Below are 25,124 nucleotides of genomic sequence, written 5' to 3'. Positions count from 1 at the left end.
TTTAAAGAACGAGAGGTGATTCGCCCAGCGACGCACTATTCTTGTAAAAGGGGGACTTTGGCCAGTTCTCATTGCACTAGACAGCGGACAAGGCTGTTCTTTATCACACCGGTTGTGAAATACACCAATGGTTGTTTGCCACATCATTTCGAGCTTCTAGGTTTCTCGCATGCCTCTAGCTACAGAAACAACGTGTTTGGTCAAACGTCGGCACTCAGAAGCTTCAACGCAGCTACGACAGACGATCTTGCAGGCCATATTTGGGAGAGGGCAACAGCGGCGGCGAGCCAAATGCTATTTCGGCCCCGGACGGGAAAGGGTGGGTCCACGTCCTGACGATCAAGACGAGCCCTACATTGACGACCTTTGGAACGTACGATTCGAGGAGCATAAGCCGAACGATATTGATGATCTGGTCAGCCATACTGGACTGTTCGCAACGTTTGCAAGTATACAGAGTACAAGTTCCTTTAAAACGGGTACCTTGCGGCGGTGAAAGCTTTTCCTATGATAGGCCCCGGACAAGGATGATATGAAATGCCTAGATCGCTCGAGAACAAGAACACAATTGTCGTTGACGGCCCGATACCAACGGCTAAGCGAAGGCTGCCTGAACGCTCCCTGAGCTGCGATCGGCTATACCATACCACTCAGTCAGGCATCTGCTTCAGACGGGCGCCAGTGACCCTGGCAGATTCCCTGTCCTAGTGTTGTACTGGTCTTACAAGCTGTCAGCCCCGTCGCATGAGGCTGTGTCTTTGAAGCCGCACAGCCCAGCGTATTGCGGTGAAGGCCCCCGTCATTATAGAAGCCTACACTACAACCTCGTTTCCTATTAGTTTCTCCCCTTTTTCACAACTTCTCATCCTTCAAAGAACTCCATGTTCCGCTGTTATGGCCCTATGCACTACTTGCAATAGCTTCGATCTGTACCAGATCTTCAATTACCCTGACGTGGGTTTGCCAACAAACGTCGTTCTAGATCGACAATATTTTTGGGACGAGCACTTAGACAGTTTGTGCTTCAGGCATTCTGATAACATATCCCAGATACAAGCCGCAGCTTCGGCCGGTTGTGGTTTGTGCACGCTTCTATTCGACGCATTCAAACGCAAAGAGCCAGGGGCAGCACAACTAGCGGGCGATCTTCCTATAATCCTCACGCAGGGCAAGACAATAGAAGACTATAAAAATGATCCTCCTCACTTTTCGCCATACCTAGAGCCGAAACTAAGGTCATTCTTCGCGAGCCCTGAGGAAGGGCCGATCAGCCTTTGTGATCTTGACATTAGCATTGATTATAGTATGTCTCATTTGCTGCAGAGCACCTTTCTACTGACCTAACACTGAAAGATTCTGTCAACATACCTTCAAACCTTCCGTTCGAACCGCTCAGCAAATTGTATCCTCATTCTAAGGATCCCGGCTGTGTGGCGCTTGCTTCAAGATGGCTCACATCTTGCCTGGAGAATCACGCTTGCCCGGCCCCCAACTTAACAGGTCCGAGATCGCTAATACGCTTCCTACATGTCGGAAGTGAGAGTAGAAATCCGCACCTTGTCGAGTTCCCGCCCAGAGTATCACTGCGACCATGGATTGCTCTGAGCTACCGGTGGGGGGACAGGGAGCCGCCGTTGAAGTTGATGAAAAGAACAGAAAAGCTTTTGAAAGACGGTGTTGAGATCTCGGCTTTGGACGCAACCATCCAGGATGCAATCATCATCAGTAGGGGGTTAGGGATTCAATATCTGTGGGTTGATGCACTGTGCATATTTCAAGACCAGGAGTCCGATTGGTTGGAGCAATCTTCACAGATGAGTTTCATCTATGGACAATCAACGGTGACCATCGCCAGCGTGGACACGGATGATGCCTCGCAGAGCTTCCTGAGACAGCGGGAAACCCAGTACGTCGGAATCTCTTGGAAAGAGGAGACGAATCAGGTCGCCAGTGACGAATGCCGAAACCCGCCGCAGGTGTACGTCTCGCACTCGTGGCCCGATCGCAACGACCAGTTGACCGGACCATGGTCTAAACGTGCCTGGACTCTGCAAGAAGGACTCCTACCAAACCGAATCTTGTTCTATTCTTCTCATCACATCGCCTGGAAATGCTGTAGTATGGTTCGGTACGAGCGAGCCGTCCAACACGTTCCCATGACTGAGTTCGTTCTCAGCATTGTGGACGAACCAGGTGGAAGGCCCTTCTGGACGTTCGACCTTTTCACCAAGTTCAAACTCCTGCCAAAGTACCTGGAGAATCCGGAATGTCATTCACTCCATGATAGATATCGCATCTGGTACGACATCGTCGAAGACTACTCTGCTCGATGTGTGAAATACCGGCGAGATCGACTCGTTGCAATTTCAGGAATTGCGAGAATGTATGGAGCGACCCTCCAAAGCGATAGGTATGTGGCAGGTCTTTGGCAGTCAGACATGCTTCCAGGTTTGTTGTGGTACGCCAAAGGCTTGGAGCTATTCGGCAACAAACTTGATCAGTCTACCCATGATGTCGAGGTCGAAGCTCCTTCCTGGAGCTGGGCCAACGCTCCTTGTGGGTATACCATTCGAAACGACTGGACAAACAAGAGCCTTAGGTCCCTGGCAGCACTGGAAGACGTCAGCTTTGATCTGGTGGAGTCAAGCAATCCGTTCGGCGGTGTCTTGCACGCCCAAGTCACCATACGCGGACCGGTCTGCCGGTTTTCTCGGCTTTACCATCCTACCTGGCGTTCCGCATCGAGTAATCTTTCGGCTTTCGAGCGCCACCTTTCTCGTGTGGTTGAGCTCGATTACGGTCAGAGAGCAAACGAATTTTCTGGTGAAGGCTGCTACGCCGCCTTGTTGTTGGTTCAAGAATTTCCTTCAATTGATTGCCGTGTTGATGCCCTTATCCTCAGGAGATCACAGTCACGCAAAGACGAGAGGGGCACGGTCTTTGAACGCCTGGGTGTTTTGCGACTGAGCTTCTACAGCATACCGACGTCTCCCTCGTTCTTATCCAGAAGAATCGGACCTCAGGAACAATCACTGGACCATCGCCTCAACTCTAGGGGTGGGGTCCGACGGTCAAAGCGCATCTTTTGCAGAGAAGTCTTCCAAGAGTATAAGAGGAGCAGATGGCCCCGCGAATCTGTCAGAATCGTCTAATCACCACCAACATGTCAATTTTGATGGGCTCGCGGGCTTGTCTGAGCTACGACGGCCTCAAAAATTCCCTTTATAGCACAAGAGAGGCTCACACGATCTATTTTGCGTCAATGTGAACTGATTCGGCAGAAAAACTAACCAGAGGTGTGTCTGTGGTGAGGGCAAGAAGCATATGTACCCTCGGTAGGTCTTCCACCTTGTACGAGTACTCAATTCTTATAGCGAGGAATCATAATATATTACTCAGTCATCATTAATCAAAAGCTTGACGCTACTCTCCTGTCTCCTTGATCAAACTACTCCTATAACGTCCATAGTGCTAATCCATGATTCATGACCCCTATCCATGCCCATCATTCATAAATCCCCAAAACAATATCCATCCTTCAATCAAAATAATCCTCCCCCAAAGCGGTTCAACAGAACCCTAACCAGCTAGACAGATGGATTTGTGAATGAAGAAAAAAAGACAACACTTCTCCCTGAAAAGTCAATTCATCTTCTCACCACGCTCGGACCCGTCATTCTACCACCACCGGCAAGTAGACTCTGTCGTACAATCATCTCTGCTGCCGCGGCAGCCGCAAGACGTTCCTTTTGTCGTGATCGATCTCTGAGGTAGCCAGTTGCTTCAGGCCTCATTCGGAGAATGCGTAGAATCATATCATCGTTCGGATCGGCTTGTGCAGCTTTCCACTTCTCCTCCTTGGCTTTGCGCATGGTCCCCAAGTTCCTCGAAAGCATGATGCTCTTAGCACGTCTTGCACCCGCGATGCCGCCCGGGTTGAGCAGCGCACCACCGCCCATGGTTCCCAGGTTCGCTGGTGCACTAAACCTCGAGCGCTGCATTTGCTGACTCGCGGCGGTCGCGGATGCCATACGTTCCGACTCTCGGATGAGACTGTCGGTCGGCTCGAAATAAAAGAAATTCAGCATTTGGAGCTCATGATATTTTGGATTCTTCAAGACATTCAACGGTACACCATTGGCTTCACCAGTATCTTCGTCCACAGCGTTGAAGAACTCGAAGAGGCTTTGTAACCATTTGAAGACAATGTCAAGTTCTTGTTGCGTCAAAGCCTTCTGCTGTGATGGTTTGTCGGACAAAGGAGGTACAAGTAGACCTTCAACAGTCACCAGCACTTCTTTCCAGATCCGTGTCATCACAGCAATCATGGCTTCCCCAGTCAGAGTTTGCTGCATTATAGCAAAATTGTCGTCAAAATAGTCAAACAGGGGCTTGAGGGCGTTGAGGATCTCGGCGTCGGTTGGCATTGTTGATGCTGGCATCACTGAAGCACGGTTCCGCGCAAAATAGCTGGAGACTGTTGAAATGGATATGCCACGGTTGAGGAGAGATCTCAGCGCTCGTCGAGAGAGACAATGATTGATATAGGCGGACAGCTTGTCGGTGATTTTCCTCGTCATGTCTCGTTGAGTTCTCTGCAGGGTTCGGAAGGCCTTGCCAAAGTAAAATTGGATGTCATCTCGTTCACCTTCCATGCTTACACGAACCATAAGTCGACCTTGAGTGTCGAGGTCCAACCAATACTCGCGAGGCAGAAAGTCGCTGAAATGTGATGGGTCCAACTTGAGGGAGGTTCGTCCAACATAGTCGTGGTCACCAACTGCATCCCAGTCCCAGATGGTAGCGATGAGGTTCAAAGGGCCTTGCGTCGTAATGTCAACTGACTCGTCCCAGCGCGGGTTCAAATTTCGGTAGATGATCCTACTCTTTGACAGTCGCTTCTGATACTCGTCGGTCAGAACCACATACGGGTCACTGAACCCGTTGACATCACAAGCTTTCAGGTCCTCGGCCTCTACAATCTTGATGGTGAATACATAATTCGTCGTCCTCCGAGGCCGTTGAGCAGCGGGAGGAGCATACTTCTTTATTACCTCGGCACATGCGTCAACATTGACTTCCTGCTCGAGTTTGTCCCACTGCTGGATGGCAAAAGAGATGTTGTTCAATTTCACAAAAGATTGAGGGTAAAACTGGAAAGGCTCCACTCTTTCTTTGTTGTTCCATGTGTCTTTTGCCAGTTGTACCCATTTCTCCTGTCTGGTCATGTTGGCAGCGGCTTCTTGTTCCGGGGTCAGTCGATCCATCTCTTTACTGAACATCTGATCCAACAATTCACAATACCTCGAGACACCATTGCCTATCGCCTTCGAGACAGCTGTGAGAAACTTCGCATATGTCAAGTCATCGTCCCAGTTAAGTTGGCCTATTTGATCGATAATCTGATTGAAAGAGCTGAAGATATCCATGACCGACGTTGAATGACGCTCATCCTCAGTCGGTACCTGGCCCGGGTTTTGGGTTCTCATGGTGAACGTATCATGTTTGACTGCACCTTCAACCCAACCAATGACTTGTTCTTCGGTAGTACGGATCCATTTCCAGACAAAGTCTGCCAGTAGATCTTCCAGCTTGTACGGGAATGGACGATGCGGTAGAGCATCGGCGTGAACTCGTCGAAATTCGCTAAGCTCCTTGTAGAGGTCGAATCCGTCTTGAATGGGAATGTCTACTTGATTCCTCTGAGCAGTGTTGAGTACTGATTCAACTATCGCCTTCGAATCCTCTGCAAACGCTGGAAGGGTGCAATTGAGTAGAATCATCAGAGGATTGATGCCAAAGATCTCTGGATTCTTTCGAAACCTCTTCTGAACTTTCTCGGCAAGTTTTAATACACCAGTTGCCACCTGCTGAATGTGGTAAAACTCCCATTTTTCGTTCTCTTGAGGCAGCTCCTTGTCGAGAAGATTGTCATATAATTTTCGAGCTTCAGCTGCAAGACCATCAATGGCTGCATTCTTGAAATTTTGAAAATCTTCCGCATTTTGTGCAAAGTTGGGATCACTTTTGATGTGTTCGTCAATAATAGCCATAATCATACCCAGTTTTGGCAAATGAGCCTTGTCTGCAAAGGAGGTCATGATTGTCTCGTAAAGGTCTCGAAGCAGTGCCTCATGTAGGGCACTGAGTATTTTGCCCATCAAGGCAAAGTCGGATATCGTCCAATTATATCGATCATAGAGGACCGAACTCATAATGAGGGATGCTCTCTTGTTTTTGGAATCATCTTGCAGAGGCTCCTTCACATAATTGAAGGCCCCGTCCAGCATTTCCAACCCAATGGCCTGTTCCACAAACTTCTCACGGACAACATCCAGAAAAAGTACAATTCGAGTAAACTTGGGTATTCGCCATCTCAAAGCAATCTCGTTGAGCAACTCTGTGGTCTTTTTCGAAAACAATTGACCATTTGCTCCATCATTCGTATCATCGTTAAGGTCGTGATTGAGAGCCTGCAGCATTATCGTTCGAAACATGGCTCTGGCATCTGAGGGTATAAAAGTATAAACGTGGCCTGGTTCACTTTCGCGCTGGGCCGATTCCGCATTCAAATCAAGCGAGCCCAGATCTGCCGGCAGATCTAGGACATAAGAGGAGGAGTCATTGGAGAGAAGTTTCGATACTTCTGCATAGTGAGACTCCGTGGAAATGGGGCCAGCACCTTGAGGATTGAATTGTGGCAGGCTCCCGCCTGGAGTGCTTTTAGCCAAGTCGGGATTTGCTTGTACAATCGCAAGCATAAGCTGAGAAAGATCTGGCCCTTCGGTTTTTTTCCAGAATTCGTATGCTTCTTGAGTGTCGAAATCGCCGGAATTGAGAGTCAATTTGGTGCCAAGGTTGAGGTGTTGCTGGTATGTCTTCAAATCTTGAAGCGCCGCTTTTTCGGTCCAGACATGTTTGTGTTTGTCGATGTCTGACTTCATCATGGTGTTGGTCAAGCCGAAGATTCGCCCGACCACCTGTACCAAAGGCATGTCCTTGATATCATAGCTGAGCGGCACCATTTCTTCCACCACACTGCTCTGTCCGTTGATTTGTGCGGCAGCCAGATTTTCATCTCCTTTGAGCAGCTTCGACTCGAACGTCTGTAATCGGGACGCCAACTCAGGCTTATCCTTTGCCCAGTCTCGGTCTTTCAGTATGAGACTCAAAAGGCGGACGAAGAGCGCAACATGACGGTCGACCATACGCTTCACCCCGTCGTCACCAGGTGGCTTTCCACGTTGCAGCTCTTTCGTTGTGTTAGAAAAGAAGATCAATACCAGGTCCTCAACTCTTCTATCCGCATCCATCCGCTTTTTGAACGAAGGGTCCGACAGTGTGTTGAGGAAAATGGCGAAGGTCCGCTTGACCACCGCATCTTGGTATTCCGGGCGCCTCTCTTTGCCAATGAGGATACCTTGCAACCTCTTCTCCAGCTCTTTGATAAAGTCATGAGGAAACCTTGTACTTTTGGAGTCTCGCACAATGGTGAAATCGTTCATCAAGTCATGGAAGGAGGAGGAAGTGGTTGCGCGGTGGACGGCAGGTCTGTTTTCGACATGTTTCTTGCGGAACGTACGAGGCTGAAGCAAGTAGGAGAGATAGGCAACCCTTAACGCATACAGATAGGCATCATTTATGCTGATGGATTTTCTGCGAACCCTGGAGGACTCTCTAGACACCCTATCCCCGTTTCGCAGGCTGTTGACGCTCCGACTGGGCGCTTTCGAGCGGTGGGAGGATTGGGACATATGGCGGGCATAGAACCAAAAATCGCTAAAGAACGAGAGACAACGAGAGGGAGAAAGAGAGAAGAGAGACTCAAAGTTAGAAAATGTGCAAGGAAGACCTTATGCTGCGGCTCGTGATTGCGTGGTGGAACAGGATCAGCCTGCTTTTACTCCGTAGAGACTCAAGACGACGCAGGAAGGGAGTGCGCCTAAGTCTGACTACCAGGGGGCGACAGTGGCGGGGAACTTGTAGAAGAAGAAGCAGTAAGTCAACTTCGCCTCATGTCTTATCATTGCGTTGAGTAGTTTTGTAACAATAAGAAAAGAGAGTCTTGGGCCACAGCTACGAGGAGAGTGATCTTGCTGATCTCAACACGACTGTGTAGTCATTCATGACACGCTCTTCGATGCAAGCCTGATCCCTGTGTGATGAATTGTGCTTCGCTGGTTTCAGATTTCGGGAAGTGACAACCGACCTCCACCTCACGTGCCATACAGGCACCTAAATATACCGTCTCCAGCGCCGCAGCCACGGCTCACCAGTGATTCAATATGCGGGGGATTGGCTTGTCTGAGTACGACAACGTGCGGCAGATTCTGAAGCAGTAGCCTTGTGGAAAGGTTGTCGCATTTGAACTCAAGACACATATGAATTGAGCAGCCCGTACAAAAGCTCCTGCGCCGCTGCCGTGTGTGGCTCAGGCAATGGCACATGACTGAGAACGCCCATGCGCGAACCGAGGTCTGGCTATGTTCTCTGCACTCCTCTGGGTACAACAGTATTTGTATATGTATCAGGATCATCACCAGGTAAGCATTTCGGTCATCTGCGCACGTTAACACCATGCAGATCAAGAACCGCACCTTCATCGTCAGCGGAGGCTCCAGTGGCCTCGGACTAGCCACCACTTTGATCTTTTTGCAGAATGGCGCCAATGTCTCTATCCTCGATCTGAATCCTCCTCCCTCCGATGCGTCGTCGCTCCTTAACACATCCAAGGTCATCTTCAACAAGACCAATGTCGCTTCTACCGAATCCTTACAGGCCGCACTGAAGAGCACGTTGTCATGGACTCAAGAAACCCACATGGCTCTCTCGGGCGTGATATGCTGCGCTGGTATCGGAACCGCTGCGCTCTCCCTCCCAAAACAAGACCCCTCCGCCACACATGAGTCGGTGAAATACATGGACATGTCAGTGTTTGACCGAACGCTGACCATCAATGTGCGAGGCACCGTGGACCTGATCCGTCTGGCCGTGCCACACATGGCATTGAATCAACCGTGGGGCCCTGATGGTGAACGAGGCATCATTGTCGTGGTCTCTTCAGTCGCAGCCTACGAAGGGCAAGTAGGGCAATTGGCCTACAGCGCAAGCAAGGGTGCTGTCAGGAGTATTGTGTTACCACTGGCGAGAGAATTAGGGCAGAAGGCAGGTATTCGAGCGTTGGGCATTGCGCCTGGTGTCTTCCAGACGGGAATGACCGCGCCAGTGAAGAAGACTGCCGCAGCGCCAGCCAAAAAGGAGGGAGTCGAAAGCAAGCCGAAGGGTAGCACTGGTTCTCGTGCATCAATCAATACTGAGATGATCCAGTACCCAATGCGCATGGGGAGAGGGGACGAATTCGCCCGTCTCGTCAAAGAAATGGTTGAGAACCCCATGCTCAACGGTATTGTTATACGTCTCGACGGCGCGGTTAGAATGCCTAGCCGGCTGTGATGCAACGCATATCAGGGGATTGTACTGCCGTACCTCTTAGAGCGTGATCTTGGAAATCAGAATAGAAACAACTCAAAGTCGAAATATTGCAAATCTTTGTACCTAGGTATTTAATCATATTCTACATCATACACCACATAAAGCAATCGTCACGATCCCCAGGATCACCACACCTTTTGGGGGAGGTTTCCTCGAGGTTGAGAAGAGTCCCCGCGCACTTCACTTCAACTCGGGAAAAGGTCTCACGAAGTGAGCAGGGCAATGATAACCGTAGCCGCCCTTCATCTCCTGCTTCTTGAGGTAATCCTGGTGGTAGTCTTCAGCGTCGTACCACTGTGTGGCTCTCAGGATTTCCGTGGTGATGGGTTTTCCCTTGTACCACTGCTCGCCGACTTTTTCCTTCACCTCGGTCGCGATCTTGGCCTGCTCGTCGTCCTCGGCGAAGACGGCGGACCGGTACTGGGTGCCCGTGTCGGCCCCCTGCCGGTTCATGGTCGTCGGGTCGTGCATCTTGAAAAAGTACTCGACCAGTTGTCGGTACGTGACCCTGTCCGGGTCGAAGACGACGAGGAGCGACTCGGCGTGGCCCGTCCTCCCCGAACACACGGCCTCGTACGAGGGGGCCTCGGTCTTTCCGCCAGTGTATCCCACGCGGCAGTCCAGCAACCCTTTACCGTTGCCCCAGTCCTTGCGGTAGAGTTCCTCCAGACCCCAAAAGCAGCCCCCGGCGAAGATGGCCCGTTGGGAGTTGGCGGGGAACTGCGCCACGGCCAGGGCGTCGGGTTGGAGGGACATGTGGGGGGACGAGGACAATGGTCGGAGGAACCGAGATAGGAACCCGGGCATCTGAAAGGCCATGGAGAGAGACGTGAGGAGGATGAGGAGGAGGCCGAGGTAATGGAGCGTTTTGTAGTTGTCTTGTTGGTCGTCACTCGGCTAAGCGGTTCGATGGGACGAAGATGGCGACACAGGAGGGGTACGATGATGGGTGACGGTGGTTGTTGATAAACCCTGGTAAGTCTTTTGGCGTCGGCTTTTACTAGAACTTCTGTGGTAGAGTAGTTGAGTGTGTACAGGATGAGGAGTAGCAAGAACTTATATACGCAGTTTATCGAAGTGTGTAAAGTTCCATAAACTTCGAGACTCGGAAGTCCAGCACGTCATACAGTAATAGTCTGTACAAGTATCCGATGCGGGCAAATAATAATAATGACAATTTCTACATATGGGGGGCGCAGCAGTTGAAACGAGTGCTAGGGCTCTAGGTAAGTATGTACCTAACAAACGGTGCCCATAACCCTCAATTACCTACGGAGTGCTATTTGTGCCCTTTGAAGAAATTTTGGTTTACTTAATCCCATCGGCGGCAGATTATGACAATTACTTCCAGCACCCCGTGCGTTTTTCGACCAACAAATCACTTTGGTAGACTTTTACTGGTATCCCTACCCCTACGTTGATTACGCTATCTAGAATTCCTACTACCGAACAATATTTGTGCTGTTCGAAAGACCTGTCGTCCAATGATCACCTCTTTTAAAGGATGCCAGGCCCTTAAGAGACAATTAAAATGGTCTACACGCTCGTCATGTCGAATGCATAATATCTCTCAAAAAGTATCAATCCTCATTGAATGATGATTCCAAGCAAAAAGACTTATCGTTAGTCATAAAAGGTCTTGTTCTAAAACTCGAACATGAGCAGACCGCTACTAATTACAAGGGCCCCCTGGTGGCGCTGTTGTTGAAGGTGAACATCATGTCGACTCCGGTCAAAGATGCGCAGCCCATACCAAGGCCTCTGGTCCCTTCATCCGTCCTTGAGACGCCCAAGAATGCCAAAACCGAAGAAAAAGACAAGAATCCATGAACGATCCGATTCTAAGTTTTTGCTTTTGGGACACCCATCAACGCCAGACAGCCTTTCCATTGGGCATCAGACTTCCCCTTGAAGTCGAACCCATTCTAACTCCATTACGATCATTGCTGATGGGTGTCGATCTCGCATCGCCATTCATAGTTGTTCGTCGGGCCGAATTCATGCTGAGGCTCTTCGAGTCCCTGACAATACCAGACACACGAGGGCTCAACACACCAACTTTCCACTCATTCTCTTTGTCGGTCTTGCCCAGGACCATCCTTCTAACATGGCCAGCAGCAAACATACTGTCATTAGGTGGAGATCCCGAGATGCCCGTCGCCGCTGTCGGAGATCGTCTGCGTTGAGTACGAGAGCCGATCCCAGAGCGACGAACCGAGCTTGAGCGCCTAACTGCCTCACGGATCTTCATGACTTCGTCTTTGTTGGGGTTGTTCTGGTTCTCCGTGTCTGACGACGGGTTGCTGGAACTGTCGGTGCCGATATCGAGAACGTGCTTATTAGACGGAGTCAAAGAGCGTCGATTTGTCGCTTTGCTAGGATCAATCTCTCTGAGAGGCGAAGTCTCACTATCTGAAGACGAAAGTGGGGTCATCCTAGGCGGCGGCATGGATCCCAATGGTGAACCATCATATTTCTTAGACAAGAAACCTGCTTGGAACCGACTGTTCTTCGGTTGCACCGCTAGTTGCGATTCAGGTGGTGGTGGGATTGGAGACGATCCTGGAGACTGATCTCGGGCCTGTCCCAGGGAGGCGGTCAGGTCGGAGTCTTGTGGGACGGCAATCTCTGTAGTCGACTCCTCAGGTGAAGATGTTGCAAGCTTCTGAGGGGTCTTCTCGAACTCAGCCAATGTACCATCCTCGGTATCATCTCGCCATCTAACCGCTCGCTTTACCTTGGTGGGAGACTTTCGCTTCTTTGGAGTAAAGGACACGCCCTTCTTCGCGCTGCCGAGTAATCCTCGTCGTTTGGGAGATGCCTTGGGCGGTGAGTGCATGACGTGCATGGGGATAGCAGACGCCATGCTGGGTCGAAGAGGGCTGAGCTCAAGCACAGAGTTGTTCAGATTCTGCCTACGTCTTTTAGGAGTGCCAGTCTTAGAGGGTGCGAATGCTTCGACTGGGGCGAGGCTGCCGTCAGGCTTCACGATGTACGAAGCAGCACCCGAGGCTGACTTGAGCATCTTTCCAAGAATCTGTGTTGCGGCTTCGACGGCTTCGTCGACGTTCATCCTATTCAAGTTTTCGATGGCCGAGATCGTTTCGAAGTGGGCTTGCAGTAAAACCTGAATGGTAGCCGCATCGCCTGTCTTTTCGGATTCATTGATAGCCGAAAGTGTCTCGCGTTCAGCTGTCAGCTTCAGCATCTCGACTTCGCGACGCAACATCTCGGAGTCGGTCATGTCTCCAGTATCAACTTCGCAAAGTTGCTTCAAAGAGTGGTCTAGTGCAGTGTTCATGCCTCGATCCCACGCGTTCTTTGAGACTTTTTGCTGGCAGTGGTGACGGCCACTCTCCAGTTCCATCATGATTCCTTGAGCAGTCTTCTTGATGGCGTGCATGTTTTTCAAAGGCTCTTCGTCCTCGAGCGCATCGCAGACAGTATCGAAGGCTGTGATCCATGCAGATAACATGGCGATACGTCGTCCCAACTGCTTCAACTTGATCATATTGTTGGTTCGCTCTTGTCTCTCGATGGCAGAATGTTCGTATGCACTTCTGATTCTCTGCACTCCCTCCCTTGCGATGGTTTCCTTTTTCTCGTTTAGCTTCTTGAATTTGGCAAATGCTACAGCCTCGTAGTCCTTTTGTTGGGCCTTCAATTCATTGATGAGAGCCATCTGCTCGTCAATCTTGACGAGGAAGTCCTTGACGTGTCGATTGACATTGTACACATTACGGGTGACTTTGGTCTGGATATTCTTTGCCCTATTGGCGTATCTTAGGGTATTCTGGGTCTCATCGAAATGTGCACTGGAAGGGCTGACGCACACAATCATCACAGTCTTGCAATTCCCTCCAAGAGAAAATTTGAGCAGGCGTGTCAGCTTGGAGTTTCGATAAGGAACATGATTGCGTTTCCGAGGGTCACAGAGAGCGTTGATGCAGCTGCCGAGAGCGAGAAGAGACTTGTTTATGTTGGCACCCTCCAATAGTCGTTCTCCTCTATTTTTCGTTGCACTAGCTCTTTCGCTTCCGGCCAGGTCGATGATGCTTAAGGTTGCCATGGTGTGAGGTTCCTCGATGCCAGCATTTTTATCTTTTTGGGCAACATTGATTTGAAGTACTGCGTGGGAACGGGAAGAGGTAGCATTAGCTTCGGTGGGTGACATTGTCCGCATCTCATTTCCTTGCATGATCATGTCCATGACCTCTTGTACATTCTGTGGGTGGTGACTAGATAGCCCTGCAACGGATACTGTTTGGTTCGCATCCTCTCTCAACATGAGACCTCCTTTTACATTGCTCGGCACCAGCAGATCGCGGATCGTCTCGTTATAAATCTCGAGGTATGACAAGGAAATATCGGTGACCTTCTCGGATGACAGTTCTGACACTCTTTCAAAGAGCTCTTGCATGGTAAGGAAGATGATGCCTGGTTGTTGAACCGTACCCGTAATGGTGTGCGTCTTGCCACACCCTGTGGCACCGTAGGCGAAGACCGTCGCATTGTAGCCGTCCAAAACACTGTCCAGCAGTGGCCTAGTGGTTGACTCGTACACTTCCCCTTGGGACGCATTTTCATCAAAGATTCTGTCGAAACCAAAGGTTTGGTCTTTCACTCGCTTACCGGAAGGGACGAGGGAGCGAGAGAATTTCTGTACTGGATTGTCTTCGGGAGGATCGAACACTCTAGAGAATATCTGTGAGCTGAAGTCATGATTCCGCGTATCTCTCCTTTACTCACAAACATTTCTCGTCCACCACCTTGATCACTGGCCGGATGCCCTTTTGTGACAGCTTGGGTGTTGGTGCGGCCGCCAGCGAACCGTCGCCCAGAAAGATAGTCGTCTCGTCGCATTTTGTCAATTGAGCAGCTTCTCTGATTGTGAAAGGTCGGACTCGGACCGTGACCGAGATCGAGGAAGCACCGCCAGACGAAGCCATGGCTGTTGTTGTTCTCGCTATTTGTTTACCTCCAGGCCCTAGAGAGAAATAAAAGTCAGGGAACCATGGAAAAAGTGGTGGCCCTTCTAAAAGTACAAAACGAGCGGGTATTGACGCGAATGCCTCGAAAACACGAATAACAAGCTGTGGACAGTCGACGTCAGTTGCCTGCGGTTGAAGGCCATCACTTTTGGGATTGAATTCGGTACAACCCAGTGATTTGCTATAGACGCCAAGATGACGCGAAACTAAGCCATTTTAGATTTCCTTCTCGTTGCGACGGCAACGCAGTTTTTCTCCAGCTTATCACCATACCCAGCGTTTCTTCCGGATACAGTGAAGCAACATGCCATATCTGATTCGTCCTGAGTGTAGAATCTGGAAACACAACATATTCATCGCAACTATTTGATGTTGGTACTTCTCATCGCAGTGTCCTAGATATCTAAAAACGCGCCGGCGAACGTGTGACACTGAGCAATTAGTGGACCATGGAAAAGCTCGAGTGTGCGAAGGAGGTTTCAGCCTTACCCTCACAAATATTGGAGGGATGATCTTTATCGACATGGCACTGCAAGCAACATGAAGGAGCTTGAACATCACAATCTGCATGTAAGTATTCCAGAAGTGAGAAGTCACCTCAAGCACCAGCCTGTGCTTTGAACCCAGTTCACAGGTAAGCTGTTGGTCTGTGGCGCACGTGATTTCGCTTATCCGCGGCAGGCTCGCAGTGACACTTCCGCCATTATCCTCCATCATCCCGCTTTCGGCACAGTCGAGCCCTCAGTGCCGCCTATCGTCACTGATGTTTGGACTCACGGGTCTCCAGTTACTCTCTTATCGTGATCCATGGCAGTGGACTGACGTTCCACTTGCATCCGTACATGACTGTTTGGATAAGGATATATAAGTGTTTTCTTCATTTATGCCCCATGTCCATGCCCATGCCTGCTGCCTGAGTCTTCGCCTCCACTGACCAAAGCATACCCTTTCTCTGCCGAGAATGGAACCACGACTGGCTGCCAGATCAGCGCTGCCGAAACATTCGAGGCAATTCCTCCTGGGCGTGGTCGTGGCATCGCATATCCGGCCGAATCACTTCATCCGACTCCCTGCGCAGGTCAACACACCCCAGCAGATTCATCAGGATCGCAAGGCACATACTAGACGCAATGCCTCATCGGCCGCGCCTCACATCATCGAGACGGAGCATGTAACGACCTCAGTGCCAGTCTCACGACCTTTGTCATGTCTTTCTCTGCCCACGCTGATCCGCTCTTACATTATCACCTCAGTGTCCTCAATCCCGCTCCTCCTTCGACCCTCCTTATCAGTAATGTCCTTCCTCGCACATACTAAGTCGCCTCTCTTCATGCCGGATCGGAATCCTCTCCTCCATTTTCTTCTCAAGAAAACATTCTATGCACAGTTCTGTGCTGGAGAGACCCCTACCGAGGTCAGAGCCACAATCGCAGACCTAAAACATACAGGTTACAGCGGCGTGATACTGGGGCATGCAAAAGAGGTTGTACTTACAAAGGAGGATTCTGAAGGGTTGGATGCGTCTCGAGACTCATCACAGCAAGCAGCTCTCAACGCAGATGAAATTGCGACATGGAGAAGTAATACTGTTGCAACCGTGGACCTAGCCCAACCGGGCGATTTCGTTGCGCTCAAGTTTACTGGTGCGGGTCGTCAAGCCTTGCAACATCTCAAGGCTACCATAGCATGTTCTCCGGATTTTGAGCAGGCTGTCCATGAAATCTGCCAAAGCGCTCAACAGAAAGGTGTAAAGCTCCTCTTTGACGCTGAGCAGGCGTCCCTCCAGCAGGGTATTGACAATTGGACCATGTACTTCGCAAAAAGATACAACAAGAATCAAGCGTTGGTGTATGGCACTTACCAAGCATATGCCCAACGCACTCCACGAATATTGGCGCGCCACCTCGAGTTAGCCAGGAACGAGGAGTTCGTCTTGGGCGTCAAGCTCGTCCGGGGAGCATATCTAGGTAGCGACCCACGAGAGCTCTTTTGGCCAACCATCGAGGAGACTCACAAGTGCTACAATGAGATCGCAAAGGCCATTCTGCAGAGACAGTATCAAGGCATGCTGCAACCCATTGCTGGTGGTTCGTCAGAATTCCCGCAAGCGAGCCTGGTACTAGCGACGCACAACGCCGAGTCTGTAAGACTAGCAGGGAAACTTCGTGATGAACAGGCTCGGAATGGCGAGCCACAAATTGAACTTGCATACGGTCAGTTGATGGGGATGGCAGACAACGTGAGCTGCGAGGTGGTACAAACTGCAAGAAGCCGTTTAGAGTCTAGCGCCACCAACGTGGAAATCCCCCGGGCCTACAAGTATCTGGTATGGGGCAAATTGGGCGAATGCATGAAGTATCTCCTGCGTCGTGCCCATGAAAATCGAGATGCAGTCACCAGGACGGTCGAGGCGAGACGGGCATTGAGCCGAGAGTTGGGCAGCAGGATGGCGTTCTGGAGGACATGATGATTGGCAGAGGGAAATGTGGATTGCTACTGAGCATGAGGGCACTATTGATTTGAGGTTATTGAGGCGATTTATTGATGCAAATGTGAGGCGCCTTTCACGGTGGTTTGGGAGTTGAATTCTTCTGTTGGCGTGGCTGGCTTGATTTGCAGCGGAAAGAGCATCAGATGTGCGAGCACCTCAACATAGAAAAGGGGATTAATCTTCTTGTTTCCATTGTGACTGTTTATCTCGAGAGCAAACATTTTTGCGTCGATATCCTCAGCAATTACTGATCCTCCCAGTCCCATATCCCCATCTCCTCCTAAGGCAAGGAACAGACCCGGGTAGCTGCTGCCTGGATCCCTGCATTCTCAGGCAGGCTGGTTCAGTTCACTCAGTTCACCTTGGGCCAGATTTTCTTTGTTCACCAAAATCATTCACTTTCACCGATACGCCTTCACTACATTTGTTGACGCTGCCTTCTTCTGCCTCCGATATGGCTACAAGGCGCGCACCTTACTCTCCCCCGTGTTCACCACGACGCACCTTGAGCAATATCTCAACCGACGTTACCAACACACCGTCTCTCGTCTATAGCGACTGCAGCAGCCCTGCCTCTGAGGTTGGTTTTCCGTCCAGGGTATGCCCACCCTGTTCTCGCTAATTCAGGCATCAATGCAGGACATGATGGCGATTGAGAACGACTCTAATCATGTCAGTGGAGTCATGGCTGAGGCCCTGAGCCATCTCAATAGGGTGGTGGAGCATGTATGTCGTGTCTCTCACGTCTATACGGCATGTTGGGGCTAATCAGGAGCAAGCTTCGAGGCGAGGATGAAAACGAGGCAGCGAATGAGATCGCGAGAGATGTCCATTCAATGCTGGACACGTTCAACCATGTCACCGCGCCTTGGGACCAAGAGCAGTTCCTGATGAAACCCGTCCCTGCATCCGACCCTGCAGTCAGCATTCGCCCCCCTCCTCCTGGCACCAGATCTACCTGGGCTGCCGTCGCCGCCACCGACATACCGAGAAACAACCGTCTAGTGAAATTCCGGCCCTCTGATGGTTTAAAGCGACAGGTCAATAAAGAAGAGTTGCCAAAAGATGAAGATTATCGTTGTGTCTGGATCTATGGCTGGAGCAAGAACAGACCGTTGAAGGACGTCACCCAACGTGTCAGTTATGGAGCAATCTTTTCCATGGTATATGTGGAACAGCACAACGCTACTTGCGTCATCTTCCAATATGCGAGCTCGGCCATAGCCCTCGTGGACGAGGATTCATATGCTCGACGTGACCATGGAGGAGGCTTGTTCGGACCAGGTACCGAGATCAAGATGGGAGAGGCATATCCAGAAAACGATGAGCTCCAGCGCATGTCGGCTCCTATCAATGAGCGTCGCCGCCTAACCTTTGCTCGCCAACAACTCTTCACCAATGGCATGAATCAAGTACGATTCATGAAAGACTTGAGTGATATTGTTGGAGAACACAACATAGAGTTGGTTTGGCTATTCAATACTGGAAACGGTAGGCTTCCCCCTGGTTGCTTACGCTCCATCTAATCGAGGATTAGCCACGGTTGTCTTTGCTGCAACTGCGATTGCACGAATTATCCGTGACGAATTTATCAAGCGTTCACGAAAGCCTGGTCCGTACCAGGAAGTACAGATTGGGTTCAGTCATGACCCGTGCGAACGCCCCTTGAACCTCATCACCCAGATCCCTTGTCCTGGAGACGGTTATCCTGGAAAAGGTCGCGATCGACGGGACAGCGCAGTGTCGGCTTCGAACATTCGCTCATACAATCCGACTGCACCTAAGTTCACACCAGGAAATGTTATTGTGAATCGAGGCAAGAAGGGAACTGATGCTGATGGTTGGCAGACTGTTCACAGAAAACGCTAAGGCCATGCTGCAAGCTGGTCTAGTTTCTCCTCGTATCGAATCAACCGATAGGACGAATGTGAGTATAGGACGGACATGGAGAGAATTCTCTTCCGACACGAAAAGTGGGTACAGTCAAGGCTTTGAACATCGATGGGTTACAAAGCAAGAGTCGAGACGTGGGCAAAACTTGAGCACGCGAGAAGGATGAATATCGAATGGCAGAAAGAAGAGCCAGTCTTTGTATGTACAACTTAGACAAATGAACCAGTCACATCATTGCCTTTGGCAGCAATATGCCAGGTTACGCCAATTCCGAATTCAAATTCTTCCGTATTGAAACATGAGAGTAGTCTTGAACCTTGAGGTAAGAGTGGGTTTTTGTCTAGAGCTGTCACATATTGATCTGAGACCTCAAGGGCATTTCGGAGCAAATGTTTCAGAAACGGCTTTTTCTCCTTGTTATGTAGAAAGTCGGGGACGTCAGGCATAGGTATCAGGCTCGATCATGCCATCTTTGCACAATTGTCGATGCTGCATACTCCGTAGCTAAGGAAGAAATGATTTGTTAAATCGGGTCATGAGGTAGGCGAGGTTTCCAAGACGTTAGCGACGGGCAGCTATAAAAATCAGTCAAAAATACTTGGCTATTGTGGAGTAGAAGGACAATCGCCATGCCTAAGGCACGCTTATTCTTTGTTATCGTTGTTGTTGTTCTTCCCACAAGTATCTACATGCCATTCCACTCGAAAAGCACAGTCACCAAAATTCTCGACAATCTTGACCACGTATTGCGCCGTTTCCAGTGCGATGATCCGGTCAACGGCAAAATGGGACGACCACCAACATGCCCAAGCATTACCATGCCAAACAACATATCACCATCAGTAGGTGTTTGAGCTCTAGAGTATGTTCTCACAAGGGTAGGATCTAGGATCTAGAGTCTAAGCCACACGAAGCTTTCTTCCCATGCACAATCTTTGATTGCTTTCTTCTCTGCTTCAGAATCATGCAACGGTCTGAGCCTTTGAAAGATGTGTGCACCTCGTTCGAAGCATTTACTTTCCGCGCGGACGTCATGCGCCTGGCTCTGGGGAAAGATTTTCGGAAAGACGCAGAAGCAGATTGCTACGGCGCCAGTCATTCACAGTGACTCACCTTTCAAGGCGGCGAGCTGCAGAGCGCGTTTTTCGTTCCATCGGTAACAAGTCAACCATTTTTGTACAATGGCAAAAAAAAGAATATGCTGATGCCGGGGTTTGAGCCCAGGTCTTCCCCTATTTCCACGTGAAGAGAGGTGTCTTTGTTGTGGGAAAGGGATATGCTATACCACTGCACTACATCAGCGAAATGCCATGTCTTGACGAGTGAACGACAGCAAAATGTCCGGTGTTTAACTATTTCAGTTAATTGATGGAGCAGGATGCAAGGCTCATATTGACAAGGCTGTCCAGTGTATCGAAGGTGAGATTGATAAATGGCAACATCGTCGAAATCATTCTGTCAGCCTCAGTGGACTGCTTCATTTGATCCAGGGTGATTTTATCTCTAGAGGCTGTTCGAGAATGAGTCAAACATGTTAAAATGGCTGCCAGTCCAGTTCCTACGCTTCTCGAGCCATATATGCCCCTAACTCCCGAACCCACTTGAGATGCCTCTGTTGTATTACTTCCACGGTTCAGGTGCCACATATGCTCAAGTTCAGAGAGAGGGACGCTCTGAGCTACGACATTAAGCTAGTACTGTGTGTGATGAACCACCAAAAAAACATCGGCTGGCGGCATCCAGATTTGAACCGGAATCTCCCTCACGAAAGTGGAAGCGCACACAATCCAGTCCGGACTTGACATCCTGGCGTAAGACCAGGAGCATGTCGGGTATCTGAAGGGGTTCCTCAAGCTGAAGGTATGCTCCCATTGCACCATGCCACCTCACAACAAAGTGGGCGCTTTGGCTTAAAATCCGGGGTAAGGGGCATATGGGGGAAAGAACAGGAATTGAGGTGAATAGAGATACGCCGACAGTCAATGGGTGAGAAAGAAACTTGGTGGTGAAGAGAGTGACTGCTCGCCTGACTAGAGCATCACTTCAACAGGACAGACAAAGAAAACTTGCGTCACGGCCACGCAAGGAGCAAGCAGAAGTCCAGAGAGACATCATGGAAGTTGGGCCAGCTGCGACAAGAATATCGCTCTTTGGATGGGCTGAGGATGGTTTTGAAGCGGATCCGACATGTCTGAAATGTATGTGAAACCACGATGTCCAGGAGTGACCAACACTACCCTCAATAGAGGAGTAGTAGGTGTGTATATGAGGAAAACTACGGCCGGTCAAAACCCGAGCTATACACGAGGCAAGCCGAAAATGATCTGGTCACAAAGAGGTCTTCATTTCTCAGGGACCAGAGGGAATCGCTCAACTTTGCAGATCTCCGGACATCCCGATCATCCTGCCTTGCAAGTCGCTCGTACGAATTTCAGGGGCGGTGGCAACAAGAACATTGAGTTGTCGAAATTATTGAGAGATTTCCCATTCAACTTTCGCTTTCGGGGTCTGTGACTGCATTGATCCTGGTACATTCCATCCAGGCGTACATGGACTGAGGAAAACCGTTCCCAAGGCGTAGTCTCCGTCCTGATCATCATGTCGCTGAGCAGAATAAGAGAATTGAATCTGCGAGGCAGGTGTCTTTGCACCCTCCTTGAATGGCGAGAGCGAGGATTTCATTCGTGGGCCATCCCCTGGCACTAGGATTTGACAGAAACCTTGTGAAGATGTTGGATACAGTAGCATTTTCGCCTTTCGTGGCTTGGATCCCCTGATGTGCTGACGGTGGAACCGTGTCCGAGAGATCGGATCAGACATGTGAATTCTTTGACTAAGTAATGACTTAGCAGCGCGGAAAAGCACTCCCTACTGTCCTCGCCAATAATCTCCCACCATCAACTGGACTTAGTGAGTCTCATTGAGCCTATCTGGAGCCCGCCCTACAAGTAGGAGTCTTAGCGAAGCCTAAAGATCCTAGTGGATTTTAGTGGCATCCCACTTCGCTGCCTCACCGAGATCCAACCCTGATGTTTGGCTCTCTGGGCCATTCCTAGAGAGTCCATCCCAGCCGCATCAGGCATTAGTTTCGTCAGCTGGCGCCAGAGAATTTGGCTGGTCAAGACCGGTCGAAACCCCCGCAAAGCCTGTGTCTCGCCAACCCTGGCCACCTCGAAGTCCGGGGTTTTGGTGATCGACCTTAAACCGGCGGCTGCGCTTCGTTGGTCGTCATGCCCGCAGACTTTCACATCATGACCTTGAAGACATCTTCATTTCTGCCCCATTCTATTACAATAATATGAACCTGGGCACTCGATAGCATCCAGCCTAGTCGACTCTTCGGTTACATGAGCATTATGACGACCAAAATTGTACCCACGCCCATCAGTCAGCGGCCTGCCTCCAACGACTCCGCCGAATCGAGCGAGAAACTCGTCTCCTCTCGACGGCTCAAGAAACGAGAGATTGACCGGCGGTGCCAACGGCAAGCCCGTGAACGTACCAAATCTCGAATAGCTCACCTGGAAGGCCTCGTCGAAGAGTTTCGCCGTCAAGATGCCACCGGACAAGTAGCGCTTCTGATGAAGCAGTTGCAAGAGGTGGAAGCTGATCGGAGCTTGATGGCAAAAACATTGAAAGACATTCAAAAGGCACTCGACCTACGCAAATCCTCAGCATCACACGAGGAACACATATTCCTAGACGAAGATGATGAACCGAAACCGAACATGATGTCCTTATCCGATGATACCCCACTAAACCTCAAGACCGAGCCGGAGGAAGATAGACAAGTGTCTACTGTCTGCAGTTTCGACAGAACCAACTTCACTCCTTCTCCATTCAGCAATGGCAAGCCACAAGACACCCTCCTTGCACGGCCCATCGTGCAACTGAGCTGCGACGTCCCTCGTCCGAAGAATCAGGCAATGGTACAATGTAAGAGCAGTGAAAGTGATGTTCCACAGCTCCCACAGTGGACAGATCATTGGGCAAAGCCGAGAAAGTCATGTACATGCCATACATTCTCGAAGCATGTGCCCGGACAACCCGTCGCCTGGCGTGGGAACTACTGGGTGTATGCCAACCAGGTGTTGAGTCAGCGATTCGCCTGGCCCAAGGACATAACGCCGGCATCTGATGATGTGACCGACGATGTGCCCATTCGTGCTCTGTTAGAAGGATGGGATGCTGTTGCCAAACGAGGCCCATTGCACCCTTCGTGGCAGATCCTCCGGCAGATCGACGAGAATTTGTTCTGTACATGTTCAAAGACCGAACGACTGGCCTGCATGAGGGCGATGCATGCACTCATTCAGTTTCACACCCAGTCCAACTCGCGCTTTTTCCAGCGCTTACCTCCGTGGTACATGCGTCGTCCTTCGCAATCAATCGCGCATTCCTACGCAATCGACTACTACGCCTGGCCTGGGCTCCGCGAGCGTTTCATCTTCGGTGAGCATAACTATTGTGGGAACGAATTTTGGCATCTGTTCTGCAAGAGCCTGCGTATACTGTGGCCGTACGAATTCCGAGACTGCTACACGCACGAGGTGGAAACTGGGTTGTACAAGATCAATCCCACGTTTGACCAAAGATTGTCTGATATCAAATGTTGGACAATGGGGCCCGATATCTTTCAGCGATACCCAGAACTTTACAGTGATATGCCTTCATTCAACCAGATTCCGCAGAAAATGTCAACTCGAGTGTCAACGCAAGAGAACAACTCCATTGCCAGGCCTAGATCACCCAGGGCCGCAACATCATCGCCCAACGAGCAAGAAGAAGTCATCAAGCTTCCACCTGCATCAGCCCACTACGTACCTATGCAGCATAATTATATGCATGTGCAGCAATCACATACACAGGCGTACCTTCAGGACGGACAAAATGGTGATCACTCGAATTCGAATCCGCACGCATATAATCTGTCCGAGATCACGCCCATGATGGCCCTAGACGCATTTGCGTACGGTGCCATTAGTGAGGTCGACTTCGCCACCGTCTATCATTCAGAAGCGATGGAGGGATACCCTAATATGAACTTCTAATTCGAGAGTATCGAAAATCTACATGAAAGTCGGCCGACTCGAAGCGATTTTACAAGCAGCGCAACAGTTCATATTTTTCCAGTCTCAGATGATTAGCCTGCGTGGTTTCCTACTCTTCCTGGGCTCGGCAAACACGATGACGTTTTGTAAGGGTAGTCTTTTGATATGGGATATTCTGCTGCGATTTTTTTCCGCCCGGACGTATCCGAACGAGCACAAGTTGTTTTGATCACTCAATATGTTGTGAGATCTGGGTAAGTCTGTGCTGATTATTGCCTGTTGAAATCTCCTCTAACTGTTTATTTGACCTGCTAACACTCCGCAGTGCTCCTTATGTGCCGCATGTACAGATTCTGCTTATGCAACATATGCAACACGAATATACTGTACATATTTCACCAATCTACCACCCTCTCCCACCCGACGATTACCTTCGGGGCAATCAAGCCATAGGTTTTGTGCTTATTCCAACACCTTCACTCGTAGAAGGGGGAGGTGGTCATTGATCAGGAACACTTTATCTGCCGTGATTCAGATGACACGTCTGAGCACAGACCCATACATCATCTAGAGCATGCAACGGATGTTTGTTGGGTTCGGCAAAAATTCAACAGTGGTGCCTATGAGGAATAATGGCAGAGCGGGACGTCAATAAAGTAGACATTACATGGTGAACACATTCCTGACTTACAATTATTCGCAAGCTGGTGTTTCAAAGCTATCAACGTCTGTTATTCAGAGAAAGATATGTTCCAGGATGGCATCACCACGAGCACCACCTGTGTTGATTGCTGGGGGCCAATGTCATTTGCCCCATTTCTTGCGCAAAACTATTGCTGATGGTGTGGTGTCGCGCAAATTGACCCTGAACTGCCATATCAAAGAGAGAGTCATTAATAGCAAACTACAGAAAAGATTGTGTCTCTACGTTTTCCATGTATGTAGTTGAATGCGACGTACACGTTTGTTTGATCTCTTGTGAGTATGAACAAATTTGTTCGTTTGCCAACTTTGTGATATTCGTTCTTGAATGCAAACAGATATTGAACGATTGTTTTGTTTGCACGCCGAAGGGGTGTTCAAACAGAAGGGTCAGACTTGGGGGATATATCAAGTAGATTTGAAGAACGATAAGCCGGCCACTTTCTTTGATGAAGAGTCGTTCAACGGCCATTGAAGATACAACCAAACGCGCGGTCGTTACAT

General features: G+C 49.9%; 8 protein-coding genes and 1 non-coding gene across 9 annotated transcripts; 5 read left to right on the top strand and 4 right to left on the bottom strand.

The window, feature by feature from the left end:
* Positions 1 to 894: 894 nt before the first annotated feature.
* PV06_07858 (uncharacterized protein) lies at positions 895 to 3,152 on the top strand (the record flags this gene model as incomplete). Its single annotated transcript, XM_016409143.1, has 2 exons — positions 895 to 1,303; positions 1,354 to 3,152. The coding sequence occupies 2 exons, from the start codon at positions 895 to 897 to the stop codon at positions 3,150 to 3,152; spliced, it is 2,208 nt and encodes a 735-aa protein (XP_016260897.1).
* Positions 3,153 to 3,396: 244 nt separating this feature from the next.
* On the bottom strand, positions 3,397 to 8,209 carry PV06_07857 (uncharacterized protein). Its single transcript, XM_016409142.1, has one exon. The coding sequence runs from the start codon at positions 7,752 to 7,754 to the stop codon at positions 3,648 to 3,650; it is 4,107 nt and encodes a 1,368-aa protein (XP_016260896.1). The 5' UTR covers positions 7,755 to 8,209; the 3' UTR covers positions 3,397 to 3,647.
* Positions 8,210 to 8,530: 321 nt separating this feature from the next.
* On the top strand, positions 8,531 to 9,578 carry PV06_07856 (uncharacterized protein). Its single transcript, XM_016409141.1, has one exon. It carries the CDS (start codon positions 8,578 to 8,580, stop codon positions 9,451 to 9,453), a length of 876 nt encoding a protein of 291 aa, XP_016260895.1. The 5' UTR covers positions 8,531 to 8,577; the 3' UTR covers positions 9,454 to 9,578.
* Positions 9,526 to 10,610, bottom strand: PV06_07855 (peptide-methionine (S)-S-oxide reductase). Its single transcript, XM_016409140.1, has one exon. It carries the CDS (start codon positions 10,309 to 10,311, stop codon positions 9,673 to 9,675), a length of 639 nt encoding a protein of 212 aa, XP_016260894.1. The 5' UTR covers positions 10,312 to 10,610; the 3' UTR covers positions 9,526 to 9,672.
* Positions 10,611 to 11,092: 482 nt separating this feature from the next.
* PV06_07854 (uncharacterized protein) lies at positions 11,093 to 14,623 on the bottom strand. The gene is made up of 2 exons (XM_016409139.1): positions 14,242 to 14,623; positions 11,093 to 14,186 (listed from the first exon to the last, which is right to left on the bottom strand). The coding sequence occupies exons 1-2, from the start codon at positions 14,439 to 14,441 to the stop codon at positions 11,360 to 11,362; spliced, it is 3,027 nt and encodes a 1,008-aa protein (XP_016260893.1). The 5' UTR covers positions 14,442 to 14,623; the 3' UTR covers positions 11,093 to 11,359.
* An 821-nt stretch (positions 14,624 to 15,444) lies between these two features.
* On the top strand, positions 15,445 to 16,950 carry PV06_07853 (uncharacterized protein; the record flags this gene model as incomplete). Its single annotated transcript, XM_016409138.1, has 1 exon — positions 15,445 to 16,950. The coding sequence occupies one exon, from the start codon at positions 15,445 to 15,447 to the stop codon at positions 16,948 to 16,950; it is 1,506 nt and encodes a 501-aa protein (XP_016260892.1).
* Positions 16,951 to 17,619: 669 nt separating this feature from the next.
* PV06_07852 (uncharacterized protein) lies at positions 17,620 to 18,843 on the top strand (the record flags this gene model as incomplete). The annotated part of the gene is made up of 3 exons (XM_016409137.1): positions 17,620 to 17,700; positions 17,754 to 18,465; positions 18,512 to 18,843. 3 exons carry the CDS (start codon positions 17,620 to 17,622, stop codon positions 18,841 to 18,843), a joined length of 1,125 nt encoding a protein of 374 aa, XP_016260891.1.
* Positions 18,844 to 20,066: 1,223 nt separating this feature from the next.
* Positions 20,067 to 20,169, bottom strand: PV06_07851. The gene has a single exon. It is a non-coding gene; the product is annotated as a tRNA-Gly (tRNA).
* Positions 20,170 to 22,110: 1,941 nt separating this feature from the next.
* PV06_07850 (uncharacterized protein) lies at positions 22,111 to 24,880 on the top strand. The gene is made up of 2 exons (XM_016409136.1): positions 22,111 to 24,172; positions 24,244 to 24,880. Exon 1 carries the CDS (start codon positions 22,215 to 22,217, stop codon positions 23,916 to 23,918), a length of 1,704 nt encoding a protein of 567 aa, XP_016260890.1. The 5' UTR covers positions 22,111 to 22,214; the 3' UTR covers positions 23,919 to 24,172; positions 24,244 to 24,880.
* Positions 24,881 to 25,124: the final 244 nt, after the last annotated feature.

This window comes from Exophiala oligosperma (genome assembly GCF_000835515.1).
Source record: "Exophiala oligosperma strain CBS 72588 unplaced genomic scaffold supercont1.7, whole genome shotgun sequence".
NCBI classification, from domain to species: domain Eukaryota; kingdom Fungi; phylum Ascomycota; class Eurotiomycetes; order Chaetothyriales; family Herpotrichiellaceae; genus Exophiala; species Exophiala oligosperma.
Note: the sequence above shows the minus strand (reverse complement) of the source record. Positions and strands in the feature narration are given on the sequence as shown.